Source organism: Mustela nivalis, assembly GCF_964662115.1.
Source record: "Mustela nivalis genome assembly, chromosome: 15".
Classification (NCBI taxonomy): Eukaryota; Metazoa; Chordata; class Mammalia; order Carnivora; family Mustelidae; genus Mustela; species Mustela nivalis.
The window spans coordinates 35,789,060-35,813,072 of NC_139034.1; the positions used below are offsets into that span (position 1 = coordinate 35,789,060).

General features: G+C 41.1%; 1 protein-coding gene across 2 annotated transcripts in view; it reads right to left on the bottom strand.

Moving 5' to 3' along the window:
• Window positions 1–5,418, bottom strand: part of DNAJC15 (DnaJ heat shock protein family (Hsp40) member C15) — an 87,678-nt gene extending 82,260 nt beyond the window's left edge. The window contains exon 1 of one of the 2 annotated variants that reach the window (XM_082701341.1): window positions 5,210–5,374. In XM_082701341.1, coding sequence (XP_082557467.1) covers window positions 5,210–5,314 — 105 coding nt within the window. In that variant the 5' untranslated portion in view covers window positions 5,315–5,374. Of the gene's footprint in view, window positions 1–5,209 lie in introns of both variants that reach the window. The other variant, XM_082701340.1, reaches the window with a different exon arrangement.
• Window positions 5,419–24,013: the final 18,595 nt, after the last annotated feature.

Consider the following 24,013-nt stretch of genomic DNA (forward strand, 5'->3'; position numbering starts at 1 on the left):
ATAATATTTAAGTTCAAGATAGACAATGGTTGTACCAGTGGGAAATTAATAAGGAAAAACATTATTCTGCCTCAAGAAGATAGTTGTGATGGAGAAAGGAAAGATGGAGAATATTCACTCATACCCCAAATATTTATTTAGCATTTACCATATACATATACAAATATTTATTGAGCATGCACCAGACTTGTGCTAAGTTCCAGGAATAGAATAGCGAGTAAGAAAGACTCTTGTTCTCCTTTAGAAGCTAACATTAAGGAGAAGTCCTACAGAAAAAAAATACCTTTATCAATATGTTAGAATCAAACATTCAAAGTCACTCAATAGTAACAGAAGCTAATAGCTGTTCATTTAATGAATAACTAAGTGACTCCCATGAGTCAAATACAGTACCAATGACAGAAGCATATGAAAGTTCTTGTCCGGGGCACCTGAGTGTCTCAGTCAGTTGAGCATTCAACTCTGTTTTGGCTGGTCATGATTCCAGGTCTTGAGATGGTCCTACCTTGGGCTGTGGAGCCTGTTTAATATTCTCTCCAACCCCTCTTCCACACTCCCCCCAGCTATTGTTTGCTGTCACTTTTTTTTGGGGGGGGATTTTATTTATTCATTTATTTATTTATTTATTCATTCATTCAGAGAGAGAGGGAAAGAGAGCAGAAGCAGGGAGAGTGGCAGGCAGAGGGAGAAGCAGACTCCCCACTGAGCAGGGAGCCATGACCATGAAAATGTGGGGCTTGATCCCAGGGTCCTGGGATCATGACCTGAGCTAAAGACAGAAACTTAACCAGCTGAGCCACCCAGCACCCCTGTCGCTCTCAAAAAAAAAAAAAACAAAAAACAAAAAGATATACAATCTGTAATCCATGTGATTTCTTAAAAGGAAGCTTCAAGGTAAACATTTTAAATGAAAAATAGAAGTGCTTTCTTTTGTTTCAGTAATAAATAAGTACTTAATAATTTACAAGTTTGGTAGGTTTTTAATTTTCATGTTATCAAGTTGGCCTATCACTGAAATGTATATATAGCAAATTTTCTTGTATTTTACCCTATCCTACAAACACAAGGAGTTACACTTTTGGGGAAAGTACTGAAAACTAAAGGTTATCATTTCATACAAACTGGTTTTTTTTTTTCAAAATGCTTTAAAAATTGATAATATTCTCTTCCTAAAGTTAAAGCTTCTTCTCTACTTTTCCATGAGAATCAGATTTGCTAAAGCAAAATCTGACCATGACCTCTGACTATTACACAATTAATTGTAAGATACTATTTTATTCAAGGTACTACCCAAGTACTTTTATCTACATTTTTATCTTTTTAATCCCCTAAACTGGTTAATGCACATGAATACTTAGTCCTTAAGGGAAAGTTTACCTAAGAGTTATTTAACATCTACAACTACAGATGCTGTATTTCAAAAACTTCAAAATAAATTGCATCTTTAAAAAAATGATGAGAAAAATCTTTTCTTCAACTCCTTGACATTTTATTTTCTACTATTTTCAGTAAGATTGCCAAAATGTCCCACTCCTGGGTCATTTATTTTTTCCTAACACTTACCCTTTGTCAGCCTTCCATCATTTTCAGTACTTCTGAGCTCCCCCCAAATTATTATTACCAGTTCTCTTAACTTCTAACTCATCACTCATAATTACCTGGACCAATGATTCCAACAGAAGCAGAATAGGCCCTTAGGGACATTTTGAAAATTTGTGAGGACCTTTTGGTTGCAATAATAATTTGGATAGGAGGGCAAGTATTTGGTGGATGGGGAACTATTCATCCTAGAAGTTCTAAAATGTATGAAACAGGGGCGCCTGGGTGGCTCAGTGGTTAAGCCGCTGCCTTCGGCTCAGGTCATGATCTCAGGGTCCTGGGATCGAGTCCCGTGTCGGGCTCTCTGCTCAGCAGGGAGCCTGCTTCCTCCTCTCTCTCTCTCTGCCTGCCTCTCTGCCTACTTGTCATTTCTCTCTGTCAAATAAATAAATAAATAAAATCTTTAAAAAAAAAAAAATGTATGAAACAACCTTTACAACAAAGAACTACCTGCATCCCTCAGGGTTTTAAAAGATTCTACTGTACACTGAAGTAGGTAAAAAGCTTATTTGTTATCATCTTAGTCTAGAACTTTATGTAATACATTATATATAAAATGTATCATTTCACACTGTTTTAAAAAGACTAAATTTTTCTTAAGTACAAATCTTATGTAAATTGAGAGAAGATTCCACTTTATTTAATTTAAAATTCTACCAAAAATTGTTAACAATTTGGGAAAAATCAGTTTGCCAATGACAATGGCCCTTATGGTATCTGAAACGCCAGTATAATACATTGGAAAAGTGGTCTGTATTTGTAGCTGTTACACTCACAGTGGTTCTTTGTACTGGTGCAATATGCCAGCAACTGCTTACTTCATTATGTCTCCTAATGTAATCATGTCTGACCATTTACACGCTTAAATAGTAAACATGTTTTTTTTTTCTAATAAAATACCTCACCTTTATGTCTCAATTAGAGCATTACACTGATTTTTAAGTTATTTTATGAACAGATTTCATTGCCTGTCAGTAGCATTTTAGGATATTACAGGAGACTTTGAAGAATGGGGTTATAAAAAAGGGGGCACTGGGGCACTAGGTTGGACAGGAATCACTAGAATCACTGGCCTACATCTTAGCCTTCACGTGACTGGACTACTAAAGATGTCTCCTAACTGATATCTTAAATTCTACACGTATCTTCTTCCAAATGAAGTACCTACAGATGTAAAAGATCACCAACATTACTTCTATCTTCAAAATACCACAGAAGCTCCCAGCTGCCTTGCAAATCAGTCCAGTATGGAGATTTTTACAACTCCCCATAAAGAGATTCCTTCTACCTACCCTAATAATTTATCCAGTCTACATCACAGACTGAACACTCTACTCAGAAAGCCTTATTTCTAAGTCAGTAAGTGGAAACGGTATATAGGAGAATGATTCTGGGTAGGTTACTTACCACTTTAAGTCTCTTTCTTTTTGTAAAATTTTATTTATTTATTTGAAGAAAGAGAGCAGGAGTAGGGAGGAGAGAGAGAGAAGCAGGCTCCTGGCTGAGCAGGGAGCCCCACACTGGATTGGATCCCAGGACCCTGGGAGGGTGACTTGAATGGAAGGCAGACTTTTAGCCTGAGCCACCCAAGCATCCCTGAGTCTCCTCATCTCTTAAGTGAGGTGGGTATTAAGGAGGGCACGTATCGCATGGAGCACTGGGTGTAGTGCATAAACAATGAATCTTGGAACACTGAAAAAACTAAATTAAAAAAAAGAGAGAGAGAATTAAAAAGGACTTGCCTCACAAGGTTGTGGTAAAGAAGGAATCAGACAAGCAGAAGCTTAGAGCCTGCTACTTCAAACTTTTATCTGTTTTTTTTTTTTAAGATTTTATTTATTTATTTGACAGAGAGAGATCACAAGTAGGCAGAGAGGCAGGCAGAGACAGGGGGAAGCAGGCTCCCTGCTGAGCAGAGAGCCTGATGCAGGGCTGGATCCCAGGACCCTGGGATCATGACCTGAGCTGAAGGCATTGGCTTTAACCCAATCTGTTTTGTTTTCTTATCTATTCCAAGGTCTTAGGATAATACAGGGCACCTAGCAGTATTCAAGAAATGTCTGTTGAATGAAAGCATATTGCTTTCTGAAACCTTCCCACGTAAGCCCTTCTGATGGCTGCAGAAATCTACCCATTAATCAAGTAATGATAATTGAGTGCTCATAAATTGGGTGCTTCCTTGAAGTAAATCCGCATTCCCCGCTCTTAGGAAATTTAGAAAAATATTGGAAAATGACAGGTCAACATAAAAGATGTCACAATACAGTGTATGAGTAGTCAGCAACTGGTATGGACAATAAGTGCTATGCATCTAAAGGCAAAGTATGGAATGCCGTGTGAAAAAGAATTAAAACAGCCCTGTCTCTAGACTTTCTCCAACTAATCCATTCTTCTTTTTTTTTTTTTTTTTTTTTTTAAAGATTTTATTTATTTATTTGACAGAGAGAAATCACAAGTAGGCAGAGAGGCAGGCAGAGAGAGAGAGAGAGAGGAGGAAGCAGGCTCCCTGCTGAGCAGAGAGCCCCATGCGGGACTCGATCCCAGGACCCTGAGATCATGACCTGAGCCGAAGACAGCGGCTCAACCACTGAGCCACCCAGGCGCCCTAATCCATTCTTCTTATACAAAGCCTGAGAGAGCTTGATTTAACAGCCCAATCTATCAGTTCTCCGCTTAAAACTCATCAAAATGGTACCACTGCCCTCAGGATATCCCAACTCCAGGTGCTTTACCAGATGCTTCATATGTTCTAATCCCCATTAATCTTTGGGAACTAAAATGATTAATAATGTAGCCACTAGCTATACGTGGCTGACCACCTGAAATGTGGCTAGTCCCAAGTGAGATGTGCTGTTATTATAAAACACATACTGGATTTCAAAGACTTGGTGCATAATGGAGGGGGGGGGAGGATGTAAAATATCTCAGTAATTTTATATTGATTACATGTCAAATATTATTGTGGATACATTGGATTAAATAAAAATACACTTAAAATGAAATTCATCTCCTTTTTAGATTTCAAATATCACTACAGAAAACTTAAAGACATATATGAGGCTCTCATTATGTTTCTGTCGAACGCTTTTCCCAACTCAGCAGCTCAACCTGAAAAAAACCACCTGGCGATTTCCAACTAGCCCCTGGTCCTCTGGCCTACGACTCTGTAACTACTACTACCGGTAAGTCAAACACGTTTTCCTCTTCCTTCCGCTGACTTCACAGCCACTCGTTTTCCATAGCTCCGTTTTTAATCGTCCCTTTCTCCAGGACGCCTCCTCTGACCTCACTCCCTACCCCGCAACACTGGACTGGGCTCTCCTCCTCTGAGAATCCCCCCTGGAGTTCTTATCACACAGCAGGTGCAATTGTTTGTCTTCCCGCTCGGACCCCCGACAACACTGTGAGCTCCTGGAGGGAACAGAGACTGTGCGCCGGGCACAGAGCACGACTCCGCGGGACGAAGGAGGAGGTGGGACAAAAATGTGAATACCGGGGCCACCGCGGTTCGGGGGTGAGAGGGTACAGAGGAGTGAGGCAGCGCCCTCGGGAATCCGGGGGTGCCAGAAGGCAGGCCCGCGGAGAGGCGGGAGCAGCTGGCGGGACTCACCAGTCCCTGGTCCACGTCCGTCTCCGGCCGTTTGGTCGCCGGCGGCGAGTACTCGGCGTAGCGCAGACCCTCGCCGGCAGGGGCGACGCCGCCTCGGGCAGCCATGGCAATACGACGCAGGGAGACTCGGGGCGCCGAGGCGTCGGCTACGAGACGGCCGCAGGGACAAACTAGTTAGGGCGGTTCACTCGCGGGTTTCGCTGGCACCGCCCCTGCCTCGCGGGCGGAGGGCATGTCACCAGGAGATCTCGTTCTCCCCCAGGCTCAGGCCACTTTGTCCCCACGAAGCCGAGGGTCAGACTCGGAGCTGAGACCTCTTGGGACGTGGAGGAGTTTTTCGTTTGTTTCTGATCCGCAGGCCCAAAGTCAACATTGGGCCTGGTGTGCATTGTGTGGTGGAGCCTGTCTCCTCCCCAGCCCTCTTCCCAACCAAGGACCAGGATTTAAGCACTATGGTCAGATTTTGGTCTCATCAAAGGGCTATCAAAGGGAGACCAGGAGACTCCAATTGCAGTTCTTGAAGGTCCCTGACGCACACCAGACCATTCCTCCCACCCCAGCTACTGATCATACTTCTCTTTAATGCCGCAATCTCCCACCCATGAGAGCGATAGTAGTGGCAATTTCCTTATTCTACCCCTTCTCTCCACATGAATGGCTATATTTAAGATGAAACGAAGAAGAAACTTACAAGCAAGTAAATAAACCTCACTCCCCACAAATGGTTTTGTGTTGACTTGGACATAGAAAGAACCATTTTAAAATTAATTTTTAAATAAAACATTTTGGAACAAAACTTAACCAACAAATGAAGCTGGTGAGGTGTTTTCCAACTCCTGAGCCAACAAGGCAGTGCCTTTGCCCTTTGTATCCATTGTAAAAGATGTGAGTTCTACTGTATGTTCTATAATTGTCTAGGCTTGTGTCCCTGAAATACCCATTTACCTCTCCAAATCTCCTTATCTGTGGAAGGGGAATAATATTTGTCTAACATAATGACTCAGAAAGTTACAAGGATAAAATGAACAAAAGCGGAGGGGAGAGAAGGATATGGAAGCAGTTTGTACAATGCGATTACCATACACTCAGTTACCACCACCGGCCTATTGGCATTTATGGGAGGGAATGTTCACTCTTAACCAGGTTTCAGAGAAGGGTCAGTGGAGGCTTAGCTGCTGAGATGGTCAATAAGGAATGGGTGAGACATTTTTAGATGGAAGAGGAGGAGGGCTGAAAATTTCAGCTGGAAACAAATGCAAAGAAATGACAAAGGTGGTATGTAAAACTGGACTTTAAAAAAAAAAAAATCATGCCAAGATCTTCAGAGACATGATCTTGAGTAAGGGACAGGCAGGGCTAGGAATGGAGAGATAGATAAGGGGCTCTGGGATCAGACTCACAGAAATCCCAAAAATATGGAGGTATGAGGAAACCAGAAATAAGGGAACACACCACACCACCCTGCCCTAGATGTCCAAAGGGAAATCTGATTTTTGACAGTCTCCTGTGGTCAAGAGAAAATAAGCAGACCCTAAAAAGAAGTAAGCTATTGAAGATGTTATCACTAGTCCTTAATTAATGGTGCTCCCAGTAGAGAAGTCAAAAAGGTTTAAGTTCCCTGGTTAACTTTTTATAAAAGACCAACCTAAAAGCCCTCAATGGCAACCCTAATGGGACCCCTCTCACTCCTGAGACTTTTTCTGTGTCCTCACTCAATAAAACTCTACAGGTTTACTCACTCTTCTTTGTCCATGAGATTCATTCTTTGACTCCATGAGACAAGAACCCAGCTCTCTCACTTCAATCTTACTACAAAAATTAATTTTCCTTAGACCGATACACAACTATCAAGAATGCTGATGAATTAAGCAAATGAATTGGTTGGGGCTCACAGGTCATTCATTCATTCATTCATTCATCCATTTATTTGTTAGGTAAGTATTTATTTAGCATCTCTTAGGTCTTGCACACTATACTATGCATTGGGCCTACAGGGTCAAGTAAGTAAGATTACTGATTCTTTGCATTCCACACTATGGGAGGGTTCTAGTGTGCCCTAGCAGCTGGGTCCTCTCAGTCACCCGCTACCAGCCTAGAGCAAACAAGCAGTTAGATCAAGACCTAAGTCAGCCCAGCTCCTCTTCCGGAAGCTGCTCCCCCACCCCAGAACTAAAAGGAAGTTTCCGTAGCACAAGTCAGGAAAAGAGAAAGGAGAATGGGGCAGGAGAGAGAATGGTAATATTCTGGGGAGGTGGGCTCAGCAGGATTGTGCCTCAGCTCAAAACCCAACCTAGTGAAAGCAGATTGCTGACTTGCCCCAGCTCTACTGCTGACTGGAGCATGGAGCATCTGCTCCTACAGCAGGAGTCAGTTTTAAAGAAAAACCTTCCATAAAGACTGTCAGTTCTCAGCTTTTGGTTCTTTGCTAAGGTCACCCCCCCCCCAATAAAGGTTGGAAACAAGAGCAATTAAGTCTTGCCTCTCCTCACACAGAGCTCATCCTGATTTAGCTAAACTCACTCCTTTGGTTTCCCTGAGAATGAAGAGGAACGCTTTAGTAAAATCATAATGGAAGCCACATTAAATTTTCATCAGCTTATTTTTATTAGTTACACCATTTTAGAAACAAGTTACATTATGTTCAATAGACTTTGTGAAAGAGAGGCAGATGTTGGTAATATATCTTAGAAACATCTCAGTAAAAGATGTTTTAAACATCTGCTATTTAAAAAGACTTTTGGCAAAAAGAAAAAAAAATTTTTTTTTGGCCTCTATGTGTCTCAGTCTCCTCATCAGGAAAATGGGGGGTAATGATGGAGCCCTGTTTGTGAGAAGTAAACAAGTTGACTTTTGTAAAGCTCTTAAAACAGTGCTGTATACCTTATAAATTCTCTGATAGTGTTAATTACTATTTTCTGTATATTACTTATTTCACTTGTTTCCTGTATATATATATATATATATATATATATATATATATATATATATACACACATATATATATTTTTAAGATTTTATTTATTTATTTTATTTGTTAGCGAGAGAGAGCACGAGAGAGAGCGAGCACAAGAGAGTACAGCAGAGGGAGAGGGAGAAGGAGAAGCAGGCACCCTGCTGAACAAGGAGCTGAATGCGGGTCTTGATCCCAGGAGCTTGGGATCATGACCTGAGCCAAAGGCAGCTGCTTAACCAATGGAGCCACCCAGGCATCCCCTGTATATTTTCTTATTGCTGCTCCCTGCCAACAGAGGTGTTGGCTCCTCAAGTGGTTGTCTTGTCTTTGAAATGATAAAATGTGATTAGACATTATTTAGTGATTAAGTGTAATTGTGGGGGAGAGAAGAAGTTATTTTTATGAAAACTAAATTAAAAGCTTTGGAAAGACTTAATAACAGCAAGTTTTATACACACACACACACATACACAGAGTATAAGAAGCTGTCAAGTGGTAGTCATGGGAATAAAATAACAATTGAGTCATTACATTCAGTTTGTTTTTAAAATGCTTTGTTCCCCTCCAATTTAAACAAACTGAAATTAGGCATCATATAAGATAGATTATTGATGTGGAAAAAATCTGAGGCAGAGGACCCACATTCAAATGAAAGGCCTTGATCCTGTAGACATACATAGAGTGCATGAATAGATATAGTGTATGTTTGTTGTAGTATTACAGAATCACAGGGAGAGGGAGGAAGGATGCTACTAGAAAAAGTCTAAAAGAGCTCCATAGTAATGGGTGCTTGGCTGGCTCATTTGGTAGAGCATATGACTCTTGATCTCAGGTTTGTGAGTTCAAGCCTCTCATTGGGTATAGATCTTGCTAAATTAATAAATATATAAATAAACAAGCAAGCAAGCAAACAACACTCCTTACTAAGAAATAGTGATAGAGCCTGGGTGGCTCAGTGGGTTAAAGCCTCTGCCTTCGGCCCAGGTCATGACCTCAGGGTCCTGGGATGGAGCCCCGCATCGGGCTCTCTGCTCAGCAGGGAGCCTGCTTCTTCCTCTCTCTCCGCCTGCCTCTCCACCTACTTGTGATCTCTGTCTGTCAAATAAATAAATAAAATATTTAAAAAAAAAAAGAAATGGTGATAGATTTGTATGTGATAGGGGCACCTGACTGATGGCTCAGTCAGTTAAACGTCTGACTCTTGGTTTCTGCTCAGGTCATGATCTCAGTCGTAGGACTGAGCCCTACATTGGGCTCTCAGTGCAGATCCTGCTTCAGATTCTTTCTCCCTCCACCTCTGCCCATCCCTTCTCTCTCTCTCTCTCTCTCTCAATTAAATAAATAAATAAAATCTTAAAAATATAATGTTTAGGGGAGTCTGGGAGGCTCAGTCAGGCATCTGCATTCAGCTCAGATCATGATCCCAGCATCCTGGGATCAAGCCCTGCATCAGGCTCCCTGCTCAGCAGGGGGCCTGCTTCTCCCTCTCCCACTCTCTCTACTTGTGTTCCCTCTCTTGCTGTATCTCTCTCTGTCAAATAAATAAATAAAATCTTTTTAAAAAAGATTATAAATGTTTAAAGTATGTATCATTATTGTTATAATCCCCAATTTAATTAGTTTTTCAGTTAACCCATCAACCACTATGCCGGTATGATCAGAAAAGAGGGCTCTGCTGTGTGGCAAGTGCAGTGGGCATAAAAAAGGATGGGTCTGAAAAGAAAGGAAAGGAGTTAGAGAAGATAGCATTCAAGCTGACTGTGGAAGGATGAATACAGATTGGCTGGGTTGATAAGATTGAGGCAGGCTTAAGGGAACTAGGTATGAGAAAGCACTGCATATGAACAGTACTACAAGTAATTCAGTTTTGCTAAACTTTAAAGTATAGAGAAGAGAATATAGACAGATGAGAGTGGACAGATAACCAGAAAAGGGCCGGATATTAAAGAGCTTTACTTAATAAGAAAAGGCATTTGGAATTGATCTTATAGGTAAAGCCAAGACATCAAAAAAAAAAAAAAAATGTTGAATGTAGCAGTGGCATGATCAGATCTGCATGCTAGGATCATTCTGCTAGTAATGTGGGCTTGATGGGCCAAAACTAAAGGAGGAAAATCAGCAAGAAAGTTATTTCAGTAGTCTGAGTAAGAAATGTTGGGTGCTAAACTAGGACAGTGGCAGGGACATGGCAAGGAGGAGTATAGTTTCCTCCCTACATTCAATTCCTCATAGCCCTACCCAAAGAGGACCCAAGGATTAACTCTGCCCCCTACTCTCAGGACGGGCTCTGCTTAAGCTAAGCGAACCAAGGTATCTCATCATTCAAACCATGGTGATTCATTTCATGGATGGGCACATAGCCCTTCTTGGACATTGGGGTTACAGAAAATTGGGGTTACATTTGGGGTGCTTCTGGGGAAGGAACTTTTTCTCTAGTTAGCTGGGCATGAACAGAGAAGCATGCCAGGTTTTGATAACTTTTAACTCAAAATAATGTTTATACCAAAGTGGTCCATCTTAGGGCACTCCACTCTTGTCCCTACAGTGTCATCTAATATCCAGTTCTTATGCAAATTTCTGTTACAAAAACCTTTTTTTTAATTTAAATTCAATTTATTAACATAATGTATGATTAGTTTCAGAGGAAGAGCTGAATGACTCATCAGTCTTATATAATACCCAGTGCTCATTATACTGATGTGGTTTTGGAATATTGGTGAGGTTTGTTGGGGTGAGGTCCAGAGCTGACAACCAAAAAATGATTTTTTTTTAAGATTTTTATTTCTTTATTTGACAGGAAGAGAGAGAGAGAGAGGGAACACAAGCAAAGTGGGAGAAGGAGAAGCAGGCTTCCTGCCTAGCAGGGAGCCTTGGCATATTTTTGGTGCAAAATGGTGGTTTATTAAAGCACAGGCATAGGGCCTACAGCAAAAAGAGATGCTGCCCCAGGGTCTTCAAGAGTGGCTGATTATATACTTGGGAGTTGGGGGAAGAAAGGAAAAGGGAGGTTTCAAAAGAACTTTCATATGCTAAAGAGGACCAACCTACAAGATATGATACCTCTAGGATACCTACAAAATACCAGAGGCCTTGACATTGTCAAGTTAAGGTTGTTTTACCGTCTCTGAAGGTATTAACACTAAGACAGCTGGGAGATTCCTGAAAGAATGTTACTCATGTCCCACCCAAGAGTAGGGTGTCAGGGGAGATTACTGGCGTCAGCTTATGCTTTGTCTTCAGCTAGCCTTCTGTTCCCTCATCAACATCATGAACTCTCCTTAATGTCCATCACCCAGTGACTTGTTGAAGAAACTGTCACCCTATTTTTAAACCAGGTTTGGTGGCATTTTCTGTATTTGCAACCAAAGTAGTCTTACGATTTCAAGAGGAGAAATCTAAGGGGTGAAGAGATAGTGTCAAGAAGACATGGAGTTGAGCAGATAGAAGGGTTAAGGAAAAGGGAAGAATCCAAGAATCTTAGCTTTCTGCCATTGGTAACTACAGAACTAAGAAAAACACAGAACAAAAAAAAAAAAAAAAAAAGAAAGAAAGAAAGAAAGAAAGATTAGCCTCTGCACACTGAGACTCAAAAGTGGACAGAAGAAAGGGGAAATAAAAGGGAACTACAAATAAGAAGCCAGAGATAAAAGTGGTAGAAGTCAGGAGAGAGTGGGGTCATGAAAAAAAGGAAATTTCAAAAAGGATGAAATAGAGAAAAACGCCAGATACCTACAGAACAATCAAGTAAGATGAGGATAAAATGTGCCCATTGAATTTGACAAGTAAGTATGCCATACTCGGGACAGGCCTGGAGACCCACAAGCGGGCTGGCAGGACCACAAAAGGGTTTTTGGTTTTGTACCGGCCTATTTAGCCAGAGCTGCCCCACCTTGGTTGAACATCCATTTTGTTGTTTATGCAGTAAAACTTAAACTTACCCCCCCCCCCCCCGCAACAGAGGAACTTACTTAAAAGCAAGTCCAGGAAACCAGTCCCAGGTAACAAAGCCCAAATACAAGGGTGGGTCAGGTCAGGTGGAGATAATGGCCAGAATGCAGGGATAAGTCCAGTCAGGTGGAGTCATCCAGTCAGTAAAGTGCGCATACTGTCTCCCTAGCTACCAAGGAGTATGGGCCCCACCTTTTGGCCGCCAATTCTGACTAAGGTGATAGGCTAGTTCAAATAGCTACTATGGGATGAATTGTAATTCAATTGGCCACCCGTGTATGACCTAGTATGACTGTGCAGCTTTCTCTGAGTATTACAATCTCATTCGCCACCGGTGTGTGGCCAGGCCCAACCACATGGCCTTTGCTCTATAAAAGTTAGTCTGTGAGGTAGGAGGGGTCACCGTCTCTGTAAGGGGTGGCCCCGACTGGTCTGTTTAATGGTCGGTTTGATTCTTGATGCTTGGTGCGAAATAAAGCTTTGCTTGACCTTTGCTTTGTATCGGTCTCGCTCCTTTGACCATGGACCCATTATTGGGGGACCCAACATTGACAACCCAACAGCTTCACGCAGGATAGAAATCAAACATGAACCAGAAGGAAGTGAGAGCAGAATTTACTGAAGACCCAGAGAGTGCAGATTTGGACCGAGCATCTGGAAGCCTCTAAGGGGAGGGTGAATGTCCCCTTTGCTTGGGGTCTGATTTTTATTGAGGATTGTTGTCTGGTGTACATGTCCTCTCAGGCATCCAAGAACCGGTTTAAACAAAAACAAGGGTCCCGGTATCCTCCATAAGTCATTTATGCCCTGAAGCTGAAGAAGAAAATAACACAGACAGACCTGCGCCCTCAAGCCCCAGAAGATGGAAAGTTACTAGCAATACCAAGAGATAACCAGGAGTCCTACTTGAGCAAGAGATAACCAGCCATTTCTGCTTCTGTAAACAAGCTTCAGGCCACTGCACTATCCACTGTTCCCACCTAAAGCAACCCCCACCTTCAACTTAAACCCACCTACTAGGGGTCAGCACAGCCCTTGTAGCTTGACCCCCCCAGCACTTCCCTATAAAAGTTCTGTGACCCTGCTACCCGGGGCCCAGAATTTCCAATGTGAGCTGCTCAGGGTCCACCTGCATAAAATAAACCCAAGTTCTCCTACTTTTCCGTGTGTCACTTGGTTTCTCACCAGTCCGATTTTTATTTTCCATAACAGAACTAGGGGGTTGTCTTGGGGTCAAGGTGTCTGGAGTTAGTGGTCTGGAAAACATACATGATGATCTCACATGGTCACTCCTTAGATGTTATCTACTGTGTTGGAAGATTCCAAAGAAATCATTAACTCCTTGATCCTTAAAAGAGGACATATTATTAGCATGTGTAGGGCAAGCGTGCAGGTCCTAGCAAAAATAGAACCAGGAAAAGGAACAAGAAAGCAACTCTTCATGGAATCCCTTTAGTTTCCCTATCCCAGGTACTCACTGGTGACCCGAGCAAAGTAGTTTCATCCATACTGGGAGAAGTGATCACCACCATCACACATTCAAGAATAGTCTAAAAAAATATTCTAGAATATTCTAAAAAATATTGTTTTTTAAAAAGTAAGGAGAGCAATTCCTTTTCCCCTCTGCATTGATATCAGATAGTTTACATAGCACAAAGGGAAGGAAAAGCTAGCTAGTTTGGATTCTTTCATCCAATGGATGTCATTCTGATGAGGGAACAGAAGGCTGGCTGAAGACAAAACATAAGCTAACACCGGTAACCTCCCCGGACCCCCTACTCTTGGGTGGCGTATGTATGACATTCTTCCAGGAATCTCTCAACTACCCAAATGTTAATACTTTGCTAGAGGTGAAAACAACCTTAACTTGGCAATGGCAAGGCCTCTGGTAACTTATAGGTATCATGTGGGTATCTTGTAGGTATCTTAGCAAATGAAAGTTCTTTTGAAACCTCCCTTTTCCTTACTTCTCCAACTCCCAAGTATATAATCAGCCACTCCTCAAAACCCAGGGCAGCATGTCTTTCTGCTGTGGGTCCTGTCCCTGTGCTTTAATAAACCACCATTTTGCACCAAAGACATGTCAAGAATTCTTTCTTGGTCGTTGGCTCCAGACTTCACCCCACCAAACCTCACCTATACTCCAAAACCACCTCAATTCCATGATTGCTTGGATAATTGCTAAAATGTTTATCCCTCCCTTGGAACTTAAGTAGGAAGACAAGAAAATGTTCTGCCGTTTTCCCCTTAGTAATATTCACTGAACTATCTACAGCAAAGAAATAGGGGAGTGGTGTCAGGACTGTATTTCTAATCTTACAGGAGATTTTAGAAACAAAGAAATAAACCCAAAGGAAGTTACTGGGGGATAAGCCAAACAAAAACGCATTTTCATTTTTAAACTTCAATGTGCATTTTCAGTTGACTGTCTGCCAATAGCTGGAAAGCTGGTTTGGGCCAATGTCAAAGGCAGAAAGACAAGTGCCCTTCATGGAGGTGTCCACTCACAGAAAATGGGGATCTACATGGTGTAGGTTTGTCTAATGGTCACCCAGAGCAGCATCTGCTGTTCCGGTGCCAGCTAGAGAAAATCCCATGAAAGAAAACCTGGCACCAGCGCACATATGTTATTTTCTGGAGCCAATTTACATTTTGTGCTTTTGTCGATCTGAGCCAGAACAGCATAAACAATGCCAAACCCAGTTTTCTGATTATTTTCAGGCTGATTGAATCTGGCACATGACATGGTTTTATCTAATTAACCCACATGTGGTACAAAACAAAACAAATTTGAAATGGAAAGCTCTTTCTGCCTTTATTGAAAGACTGAGGTGCATATATAATTATTTTGTCCTTGTCTCTCAGCCAGATTTATAGTTGAGAGAGGAGGGCTTTTTCTACCAGATAGCAAAACAAGTTCTTTCTATTACCTGCCTATTATAATTAAAATTTATGATGTTTTATGTTTTTCCAAATCTAGCCCTTCCCTTTTCTCTCTCTGTTCCAAAAGAGAAGAAATGTATGGAAGATGCGTTCCTAATTGTAGTATAATAAGAAATATAGTTGATCTTTGTTTCTGGCTACTGGCACAAATCTGAATACCTCGGAATTTCTTGACCAATAGGATTGTCCCTTATTATTCATAAGGGACATCTTCTGAGCAGCCTAAGTTTATGCTAATGAATGGCTTAGGGTGGGGTCCCTAGATAGCTTCACGATGGGGCTAGTCACAAAAAACCAAGTAATTAGAAAGTTGGAACTTTCAACCCCACCCATCAACCTCTGGGAATGAGAGGGGCTGGGGGGCTGCACACTAAAATCTATAAAAACTCTGGAACTGTGAGATTTGATGAGCTTCTGGGTTGGTGAACGCAAGAGGGTGGTTCACCCCAGTTTTAAAGGGATAGAAACTCCTGTGTCTGGCACTCTTCTGGACCTTCTGGACTCTGGAGGTTCATCTGCATCCTCTGTAATATCCTTTATAGTCAACTGGTAAACAAAAGCTAAATGTTTCTTTGAGTTCTGTGAGTCGTTCTTAATAAATTAATCAAACCTGAGGAGACAGTCTTGGAAACCCCCAATTTCTAGTCAGTCAGACAGAAACATGGATAACAACCTGGACTTGCAACTGGCATAGGAGGTGAGACTGAGGTTATAGTCCTGTGGGTCTGAGCCCTTAACATCTGAGATCTAATGCTGTCTTTAGGTTGTGTCAGAATTGAATTGAATAGAACACCCAACTGGTATTGCAGAATTGCCTGGTGTGGGGAAACCCACACTCCCCAACACACACACACACATTTGTGACCGGGAGTGTCTGAAGGGTTCAGCTTGAGTAGCAAAGGAGAAACACAGGCATGTTTTTTCCTTTATACTAATAAATACATGGACTGTTTAAAAACAAAAACTCAAAATTGGATGATAGAGTCTATTTTTTTTTTTTTTTTTGGAAAAACAATGTTAGCCAAAGTAAAAGTTCAGTAATCAATTCAGGGTTGTAATTCTTCCACACTTATTATATTATAAAATGGTAGTCTGGAAGCAGGCATCATATTTCTCATTTAGAAGTGCATCACAACATCTAACACAGCAGTGAGTACTGTGATACTCAGTCAAGTGCTGTTTCATGTTTATGGCAGCAATAAAGTTGTTAGAATAGGAAGTGGTACATAACCACCATTTTTAAAAAATATTTCATCTACTTATTTGAGAGAGAAAGAGAGTGCATGTGCACGCACAGGCGGGGGAAGGGGCAGAGGAGCTAGAAGACTTCCCCCTGAGTGGGGAACCCTATGTGGGGCTGGATACAGGGACCCCTGAGATCATGACTTGAGTTGAAGTCAGACACTGAACCCACTGAGACACACACATGCCCCCCTAACCACCATTTTTTAAGAAAGAAGAATTGTCTCTAAAATGATCCTAAAAAACGGATATACTTAAACAGAAATCTCTAGAGTGAAGGAGCAGAGCACAGGCCAAGTGTCATAACTTAGCTAGCATGGCTCCCATGGATGGTAAAGTCTGGATTTAGTGTGTATAATGGGGTCACAGGTGGTGGGAATTCAACCAGTACAACCCCTATACTGTGGGGTCAAGGTCAGGAGATGACTCGCAGGTGAAATGGTTGGTCCACAGGCAAAGCAGTTGGTTATATATAAGATGATTAAGCAAATAACTAAATATCTTGAAGATAAGAAGAATTGATTATTAATTTTTGAAGGTTCAGATATGAAAAAGGAAAGATTAGAAAAACCCAGTGGTATTCAGTTAGAATCAGTGTAAATTCAGTTTTATATTTATATCATTGCCCATCTGTATAAGTTTTCTATTGCTACTATAAAATTACCACAAATTTAGTGGCTTAAAATAATACTCATTTATTAGCTCAGAGTTCTGTAGGTCAGAAATCCAAGGGGGCTCAGTTGGGTTCTATACTCAAGGTCTCAAAAAACCAAAATCAAGGTGCTGGTCAGGCTGGGATTTTATCTGGAAGCTCTGGGAAAGCATCTGTTTTAGTCAGGTTGTTGACAGAGTTATGTTTCTTGTGGCCGCAAGGACTGAGGTCCCTGTTTCTTTCTGGCCGTCAGGGCCATCCTCCACTACCTGAGGCCACCTGTATTCTTCAATATACTGTCCCTTCATCTCAAGCCAGCAAAAGCATGTCAAACCTTCTTGTGATTCCCATCTTTGACTTTCCTTCTGCTTCCAGTTGGAGAAAATTCTGCTTTTAAAGGACTCACCTACCTGAACCATCTTTTTTCAAGGCCAAATGATTTGGGACTTTAATTATATCTGCAAAATCCCTTCACAGCAGTACCCAGTTGGTGTTTGAGTGAATAAATGAGAGACAAGAATCTTAGGCAAGCTATCTTTAGAATTCTTTTCCCCATATCATCAATGGGTTAGTAAATATCTATGTGGGAAGATATAGAAATGTTTACATGTGTGTGTATTTCCTATACATGTCTTTGGAAAAAGCCTAGAAATGATGATACCCCAGTATCGATGAGTACACCTTGCACTCAAATGGTTTCTAAATATCATTCCCCACTAAGTGGACATAGGGTTTCTTGGATAATTTTGTGGTTGAAGCAGGGAAAGTACAAGAGGCCTTGCAACAGAAAGTAAGGAGTGCTCAAAAAATGATAGGCCATGTTCAAAAGGATCAGGGGTCAGGATGAAGGGAATCTCATTAGCCAAATGTGACAATCTAAATAATGATAATAATGGATTAAAACCTACTGAATCAAATAGATATCCATGAGTTCTTATTCGTATAATCGGATACATAAGGAAAAAGGGGAAATCTCTTCCTAAAAGCAGAATGTTAGCTAATAAATGTTGAAGAGATGATAGAGTTAGAAATTATTCTCTTGCAATCACAAATGATTCAGGCAAAAAATATCAGTGTATGCTAAAGACAGTGTGTAAAAGTCTGATGAGGAATGGGATATTTACATAGCCTCAAAGTAACTTCCCATGAATTACATACCAATTGCTTATTAATTATTCATTAACTATACAGTGGAGAAATCCAGCCCATACTATTTTCACCAAGTGATAACAGCATGGCCAACAATGGGACAGACTGCCATTGTATGTTTCCCAATATGATGTACTGGGAAAAACAGACTATCCCTGTGGTGGTATTTCTGCTGAAATGCATAGCTTTATTTGAATCTTGAGAAAATACCAGACAAACCTTTGCAAAGAATACTGCAGAATTGCTAGGCTATACTCTTCAAAAAATGTCAAGGTAGAGACGAGACAAAATTGGGACCAGTTACAGCTTGAAAGAGATCAGAGGCACAACAACAAAATTGTTCTAGATCCTGGATCAAGAAGAAAGGGGGGAAAGGAAAGAAGTTTTCTCTTTGTTTGTTTTTGTTAGGAAGGATTTTTTTGACACAGTGGCAAAATGTGAATGGAATTTTGTGGCTTAGATGGCAGCAGGTATTGATGTTAATATCTTGATTTTTATGGGGATAATAAGATTATGTAGAAGAGTGTCTCCATTTTTAGGAAATGCATGCCTTAGTATTTAGGAATAATGGGGCTATGTGTCTACAACTTATACTCAAATGTTTCAGCAAAAATAAGTTTTAAAAACCCTGTCGAAGGTTGAATTGTGCCCCCCAAAAAGATAATGTTGAAGATTTAACTCCATCCCTACGAATGTGTCCTCATTTGAAAGTGGGATTTTTGCAGATGGAATCAAAGTTAAAATGAGAGCATGCCGGGGGCGCCTGGTTGGCTCAGTGGTTAAGCTGCTGCCTTCGGCTCAGGTCATGATCTCAGGGTCCTGGGATCGAGTCCCACATCGGGCTCTCTGCTCAGCAGGGAGCCTGCTTCCTCCTCTCTCTCTCTCTGCCTGCCTCTCTGCCTACTTGTGATTTCTCTCTGTCAAATAAATAAAAAAAATAAAATCTTTAAAAAAAAAAAAATGAGGGCATGCCGGATTAGGGTAGTCCCTCAATACAATGACGGATGACCGTATGATGAGAGAGAGATTGGGAGGTACAGGGACACAAGAAAAAAGGCCATGTGATGGCAGAGGCAGAGGTTGGGGTGATACAGTTATAGACTGAGGATTTCTGACAAACACCAGAAGCTAAGAGACAAGTGTGCAACAGAGTCTCCCTCAGAACCTCCAGCAGGAACCAATTCTGGTCGACACCTTGATTTTGAGCTTCCAGCCTCTGGAACTGTAAGACCTTAACTTTCTGTTGCTTCAAGCCGCCCAGTTTGTGATACTTTGAGATGACAGCCCTAGGAAACTAAGACAAACTAAATTGCTTGCTTGCTATTAACACCAGCATCTTATGCATCTGATTTTCTGGATATTTTAAAAGAGCAACTGAAAGAGCAATATAATAATGTATTTCTATGTACACATAAAAAATATTTGTTATTTTTCTATGCACATTGCTTTCATCCACGTACCTATGGGAGTCTTGCGTATGATATCTGGTATGGTCAGAATATGTGTGTTAGGGTTGAAATCCTCACCCCAAAGGTGACGCTATTACTAGATAGGGGCCTTTGGCAGGCAGGTAGGTCATGTAGGTAGAAGCTTCATGAATGGGACTGGTGCTTTTATAAAAGAGGTAGATAGAGTTTCCTTAGCATCTTTTGCCATGTAAGAATACAAAACAGGAAGTCTGTTACCCAAAGAGGGGGCCTCACTTGACCATACTGTCACCCTGATCTTAGACTTCCAGCCTCTAGATCTGGAGCGATACATTTCTGTTTATAAGCCACCCACCCAGTCTGTGGTGTTTGTTGTAGCAGCCCAAATGGACTATGATACTCTCTTTTAATTTTTATTTCCTTATTGGATAGCATCTCTTTTATTTTTTTTTAAATGTATTTATTTGACAGAGAGAGATCACAAGCAGGCAGGCAGAGAGAGACAGAGAGAGAGAGGAGGAAGCAGACTCCCCATTGAGCAGGGAGCCTGATGTGGGACTCGATCCCAGGACCCTGAGATCATGGCCTGAGCTGAAGGCAGAGGCTTTAACCCACTGAGCCACCCAGGCGCCCCTCTTTTAAAATGGCCAATACGAAAAAGCAGAGTAAGGCAGTGGAGAGAGTGGTAGAGAATTAAATGAATTAGATCTGAAGCCTGCTTTTGGAATTGACCCAACACAGGTGAAAATGCCTATCAATGTCTGACACACAGTAGTACACATCCAGTAAGTGTAAATGTATATGTGTGTGTGTGTGTGAATTATTATGCAATAATTCTGAGTTGCTTGCTTTAAATTTAAGATCGAGAAACTAACATTCTTCACAGGTTATGTCAGGATAAATAATGAGATAATAAATGTAAAATTTCTTTTTAACTTCTAAACCCTCCTGCAGAGAATACCTATATTATCTATAAAAACGTTACTATCCCACTAATACATGCTTACAATTCCTATTTGCAGACCTGGATGATCGGGTTTGCCATTGTTAACTTGTGAAATAACAACTAGAAAAACAAACCCGAAAAACCACCTTTATCTTTTCCAGTGGGGCATGATCACATTTGGCCCTGAAACCATATAAAAGCAAATGGGATAGGAAAGGTTTTCCAGAGAGGGAAACAGGTTCAGAGGAGTTGTGTAATTCTCTCAAGGTCATGTAGCTTTTAAGAAGAAGAGACAACATGGGCAATCTTCTTATTTAAAATTCCTAAAATACCACTGTCAGTCATCTGTCTAGAACACAGCTTAGCCAGAAGTAAACATCTGGTTTGAAGCATAGATTGTTGATGGTACCTGAGAACTAATCCACTTATTACTATTTATAACAGAATACGTTTGATTGCTTCATTTATTTTCTCAGTGGGTTGAAAATTCATCTTGGCATTCCGTAGCCTGGGAGTATTTTTTATCTTGGATTAAATACACCCCACAAGGGACTAACAGCATGATGATCTGAGGCCGTTTGTGTCAGAAAAAGCATTGCTGACAAACACAACAAAGAAATAGAAAACATTGTTTTGTTTTGTTTTTATTTGTTTGTTTTTTGTTTGTTTGGGTCTCAACTTTGCTTTTTGTTTTTAAAGATTTTATATATTTATTTGACACAGAGAGAGAGATCACAAGTAGGCAGAGAGGCAGGCAGCGAGAGAGGGGAAACACGCTCCCTGCCAAGCAGAGACCCCGATGTGGGGTTTGATCCTAGGACCCTGGGATCATGACCTGAGCAGAAGGCAGAGGTTTAACCCTCTGAGCCACCCAGGCGCCCCTCAACTTTGTTTTTGTGGCAGATTCTATATAAATATGCGAGGTTTTGAGACAACCTCTACTGGATTGTTTTAACCCACACCGAGTAGCAAAGAACCTCTATCTAATACTGACAGAGTGCAAATTGTACTACTTTCCTTGAATTTTACTTGTTCTTCCTACTTTATAGCTATGAAAACTTATTGAAAGCAAAAGGGACTAAGTGGGATGTGGGCTTGCTCTTCAAAATACTTTAATTTTTCACAACACTGTGCCACAAAACTCATCTCATTGATGTGATGTCCCTGTACTCCAGACCCAAGAGCAGTGTGACCTCTTCAGGGTCACCTGCATGGGGTCCAGTAGAACCATACTCTGACAAACAGATTTATTGGATGTGTGTTCAGAAGGAATTTTGAAAGCACTGTCTAAACATTTAGAAATTTCTTACATCAATAAACAATTTTTATATCCTTACTTTTTCCTCATTCTCCTAAAAAGTGTCAGGTATTGCATTCACTGCCACAGCCTCTGTTTCAGTACATCCTGTGTACATATTTCATTATCCTATCCAGCTGATGATTCTGCTCTATGCTATACAACACCGACTCTATCACAAACTATGAAAAAAGAAACCCAAATTGTTGTTCTGCTTGCAGCCAGCATTTATTTGGTCTAGACCTAATGTTCTGAGAAATGACCTACTAGAAGCAATGTAAAATATAAGTTCAAGACTTTCTTTTATACTTTGTTTTTCAGCCTTAGTTCTAAGCTATCATTTTGTTATACTTTAGTATCTTCTCTCTAATGTCTGTCTGGACAAAAAGGAAACTAAGAGCTCTCTTAAAAGAGCTGGTAATGCTGACTTATGAACTGTAGTGCTTCATCTACAATGTTGATTCTCAACCTTGGCTGTACACTGGAATCCCTGGCAAGCATATAAAACTTCCCATGTCCATGTTGTACCCTAGATTGAGTAAATCAGAATTCTGGGGTGCGACCCAAGCCTCAGTGATTCTAAAGCTGCCCAAGTGGTTCCAAAGATAGCTGACATTAAGAAACACTGAGCTAGAATATAAAGAGCTGCTTCACCAGCTGCTGGTTAGTCAATAGCTAATTCTACCTTGTCTGTGGCTGTGTTCCTGATTGGACTTGAGTTTTGTATGTTCAGATGTGTCTGTTTGTTCCTGTACTCTCAGTGTTGGCCCCACACCACTGGAATATTGGCGTGGCTCACTAATATCCATCCCTGGACACCTATGCATTCCAACTAACTAACCAGCCTGGACCTGGAGTAAGCAGGGAGAGAATTCTAGTTCTCCTTCAATATTATTGCTTCTCTTCTTCTGTAGTGATAAAATTGCTTCTATCATTTAAAGCTAGGTAAAGGACACCCAAATTTTCTTTTGTTTAAACTCCCTTCCTAGGTAATCTCATTCAACCACTTGGCTTTAAATATACTCCATAAGCCAATGAGTTCCAAATTTATATATTTATTTTGGACATCATCCTTGAGCCCACAGTTCTACTTTAACAACTTACTCTACTTGGATGTCTAGTAGGCTCTTAAAAACTCAACATGTCCCAAAGTGAGCTCATGACAATACCCTTCCTCACCACCAATACCAGAAACACTCCCATCACAGCCTTCCCCAACTTGGTTGATGGTAACTCCATCTTCCACTTAGTTAGTGGAAAACCTTCAAATCATCCTTGACTCTTTCTCTGCAAGTTACATCCAATTTGTTTCTGTTCATTCTTCACTTTAAATCCTGTTCATTAGATTTTTTTTAAAGATTTTATTATTTATTTGACAGAGAGAGATCATAAGTAGGCAGAGAGGCAGGCAGAGAGAGAGAGAGAGAGAGAGAGAGAGAGAGGAGGAAGCAGGCTCCCTACTGAGCAGAGAGCCTGACGCGGGGCTCGATTCCAGGACCCTGAGATCATGACCTGAGCCAAAGGCAGCGGCTTAACCCACTGAGCCACCCAGGTGCCCCTGTTCATTAGACTTTTAAAATATATCAAGAATCTGGGCATTTCTCATCACCTCTTGTGTGTGTGTGTGTGTGTGTGTGTGCACACGCACATATATATGGTTCACGCCACCATCATTTCTCATCTGGATTATTGCAATTGCCTCTCACCTTTCCTTCCTGCTTCTACTCTTGCTTTTCTTCAGTCTATTCTCAAAATACCAGTCCCAGAGATCTTGTTAAAATATGTTACATCACATTACTTCCCTGCACCAAATCCTCCAAATGCTTCCTATTTTGTGCAGAGTAAAAGCCAAAAGCTTTACTATGACTTAAAGAACCCTGTATGGTCTGGCCCCCAAGTTATGCTTCTGTCCTCATTTCCTACTACTCTCTCCTTCTGCTCACATCAACCTTCTTGTTGTTTATCCAACCGACATTTTCTTACCTCAGGGCATTTGACTCCATCCCAATTGCTCAAGGCTGAAATTCAGCTGGGTTTCAACATGGGGCCCTAGGGGATGTTTATGACTTGCATTAGATTTTATTGGTTTGGGCATATGCTGTGACTGGTCACTGCCTGTGTTATACTGATTGTTAAATATTCTGAGTATCAACATGCTTCTACCTGAAATGTTCTTCCTGTGCCCTCTCATCCCTGAGATCCCTACTAAGAGGTCACAAGAAGACATTCTCTGTCCACCCTATTTAA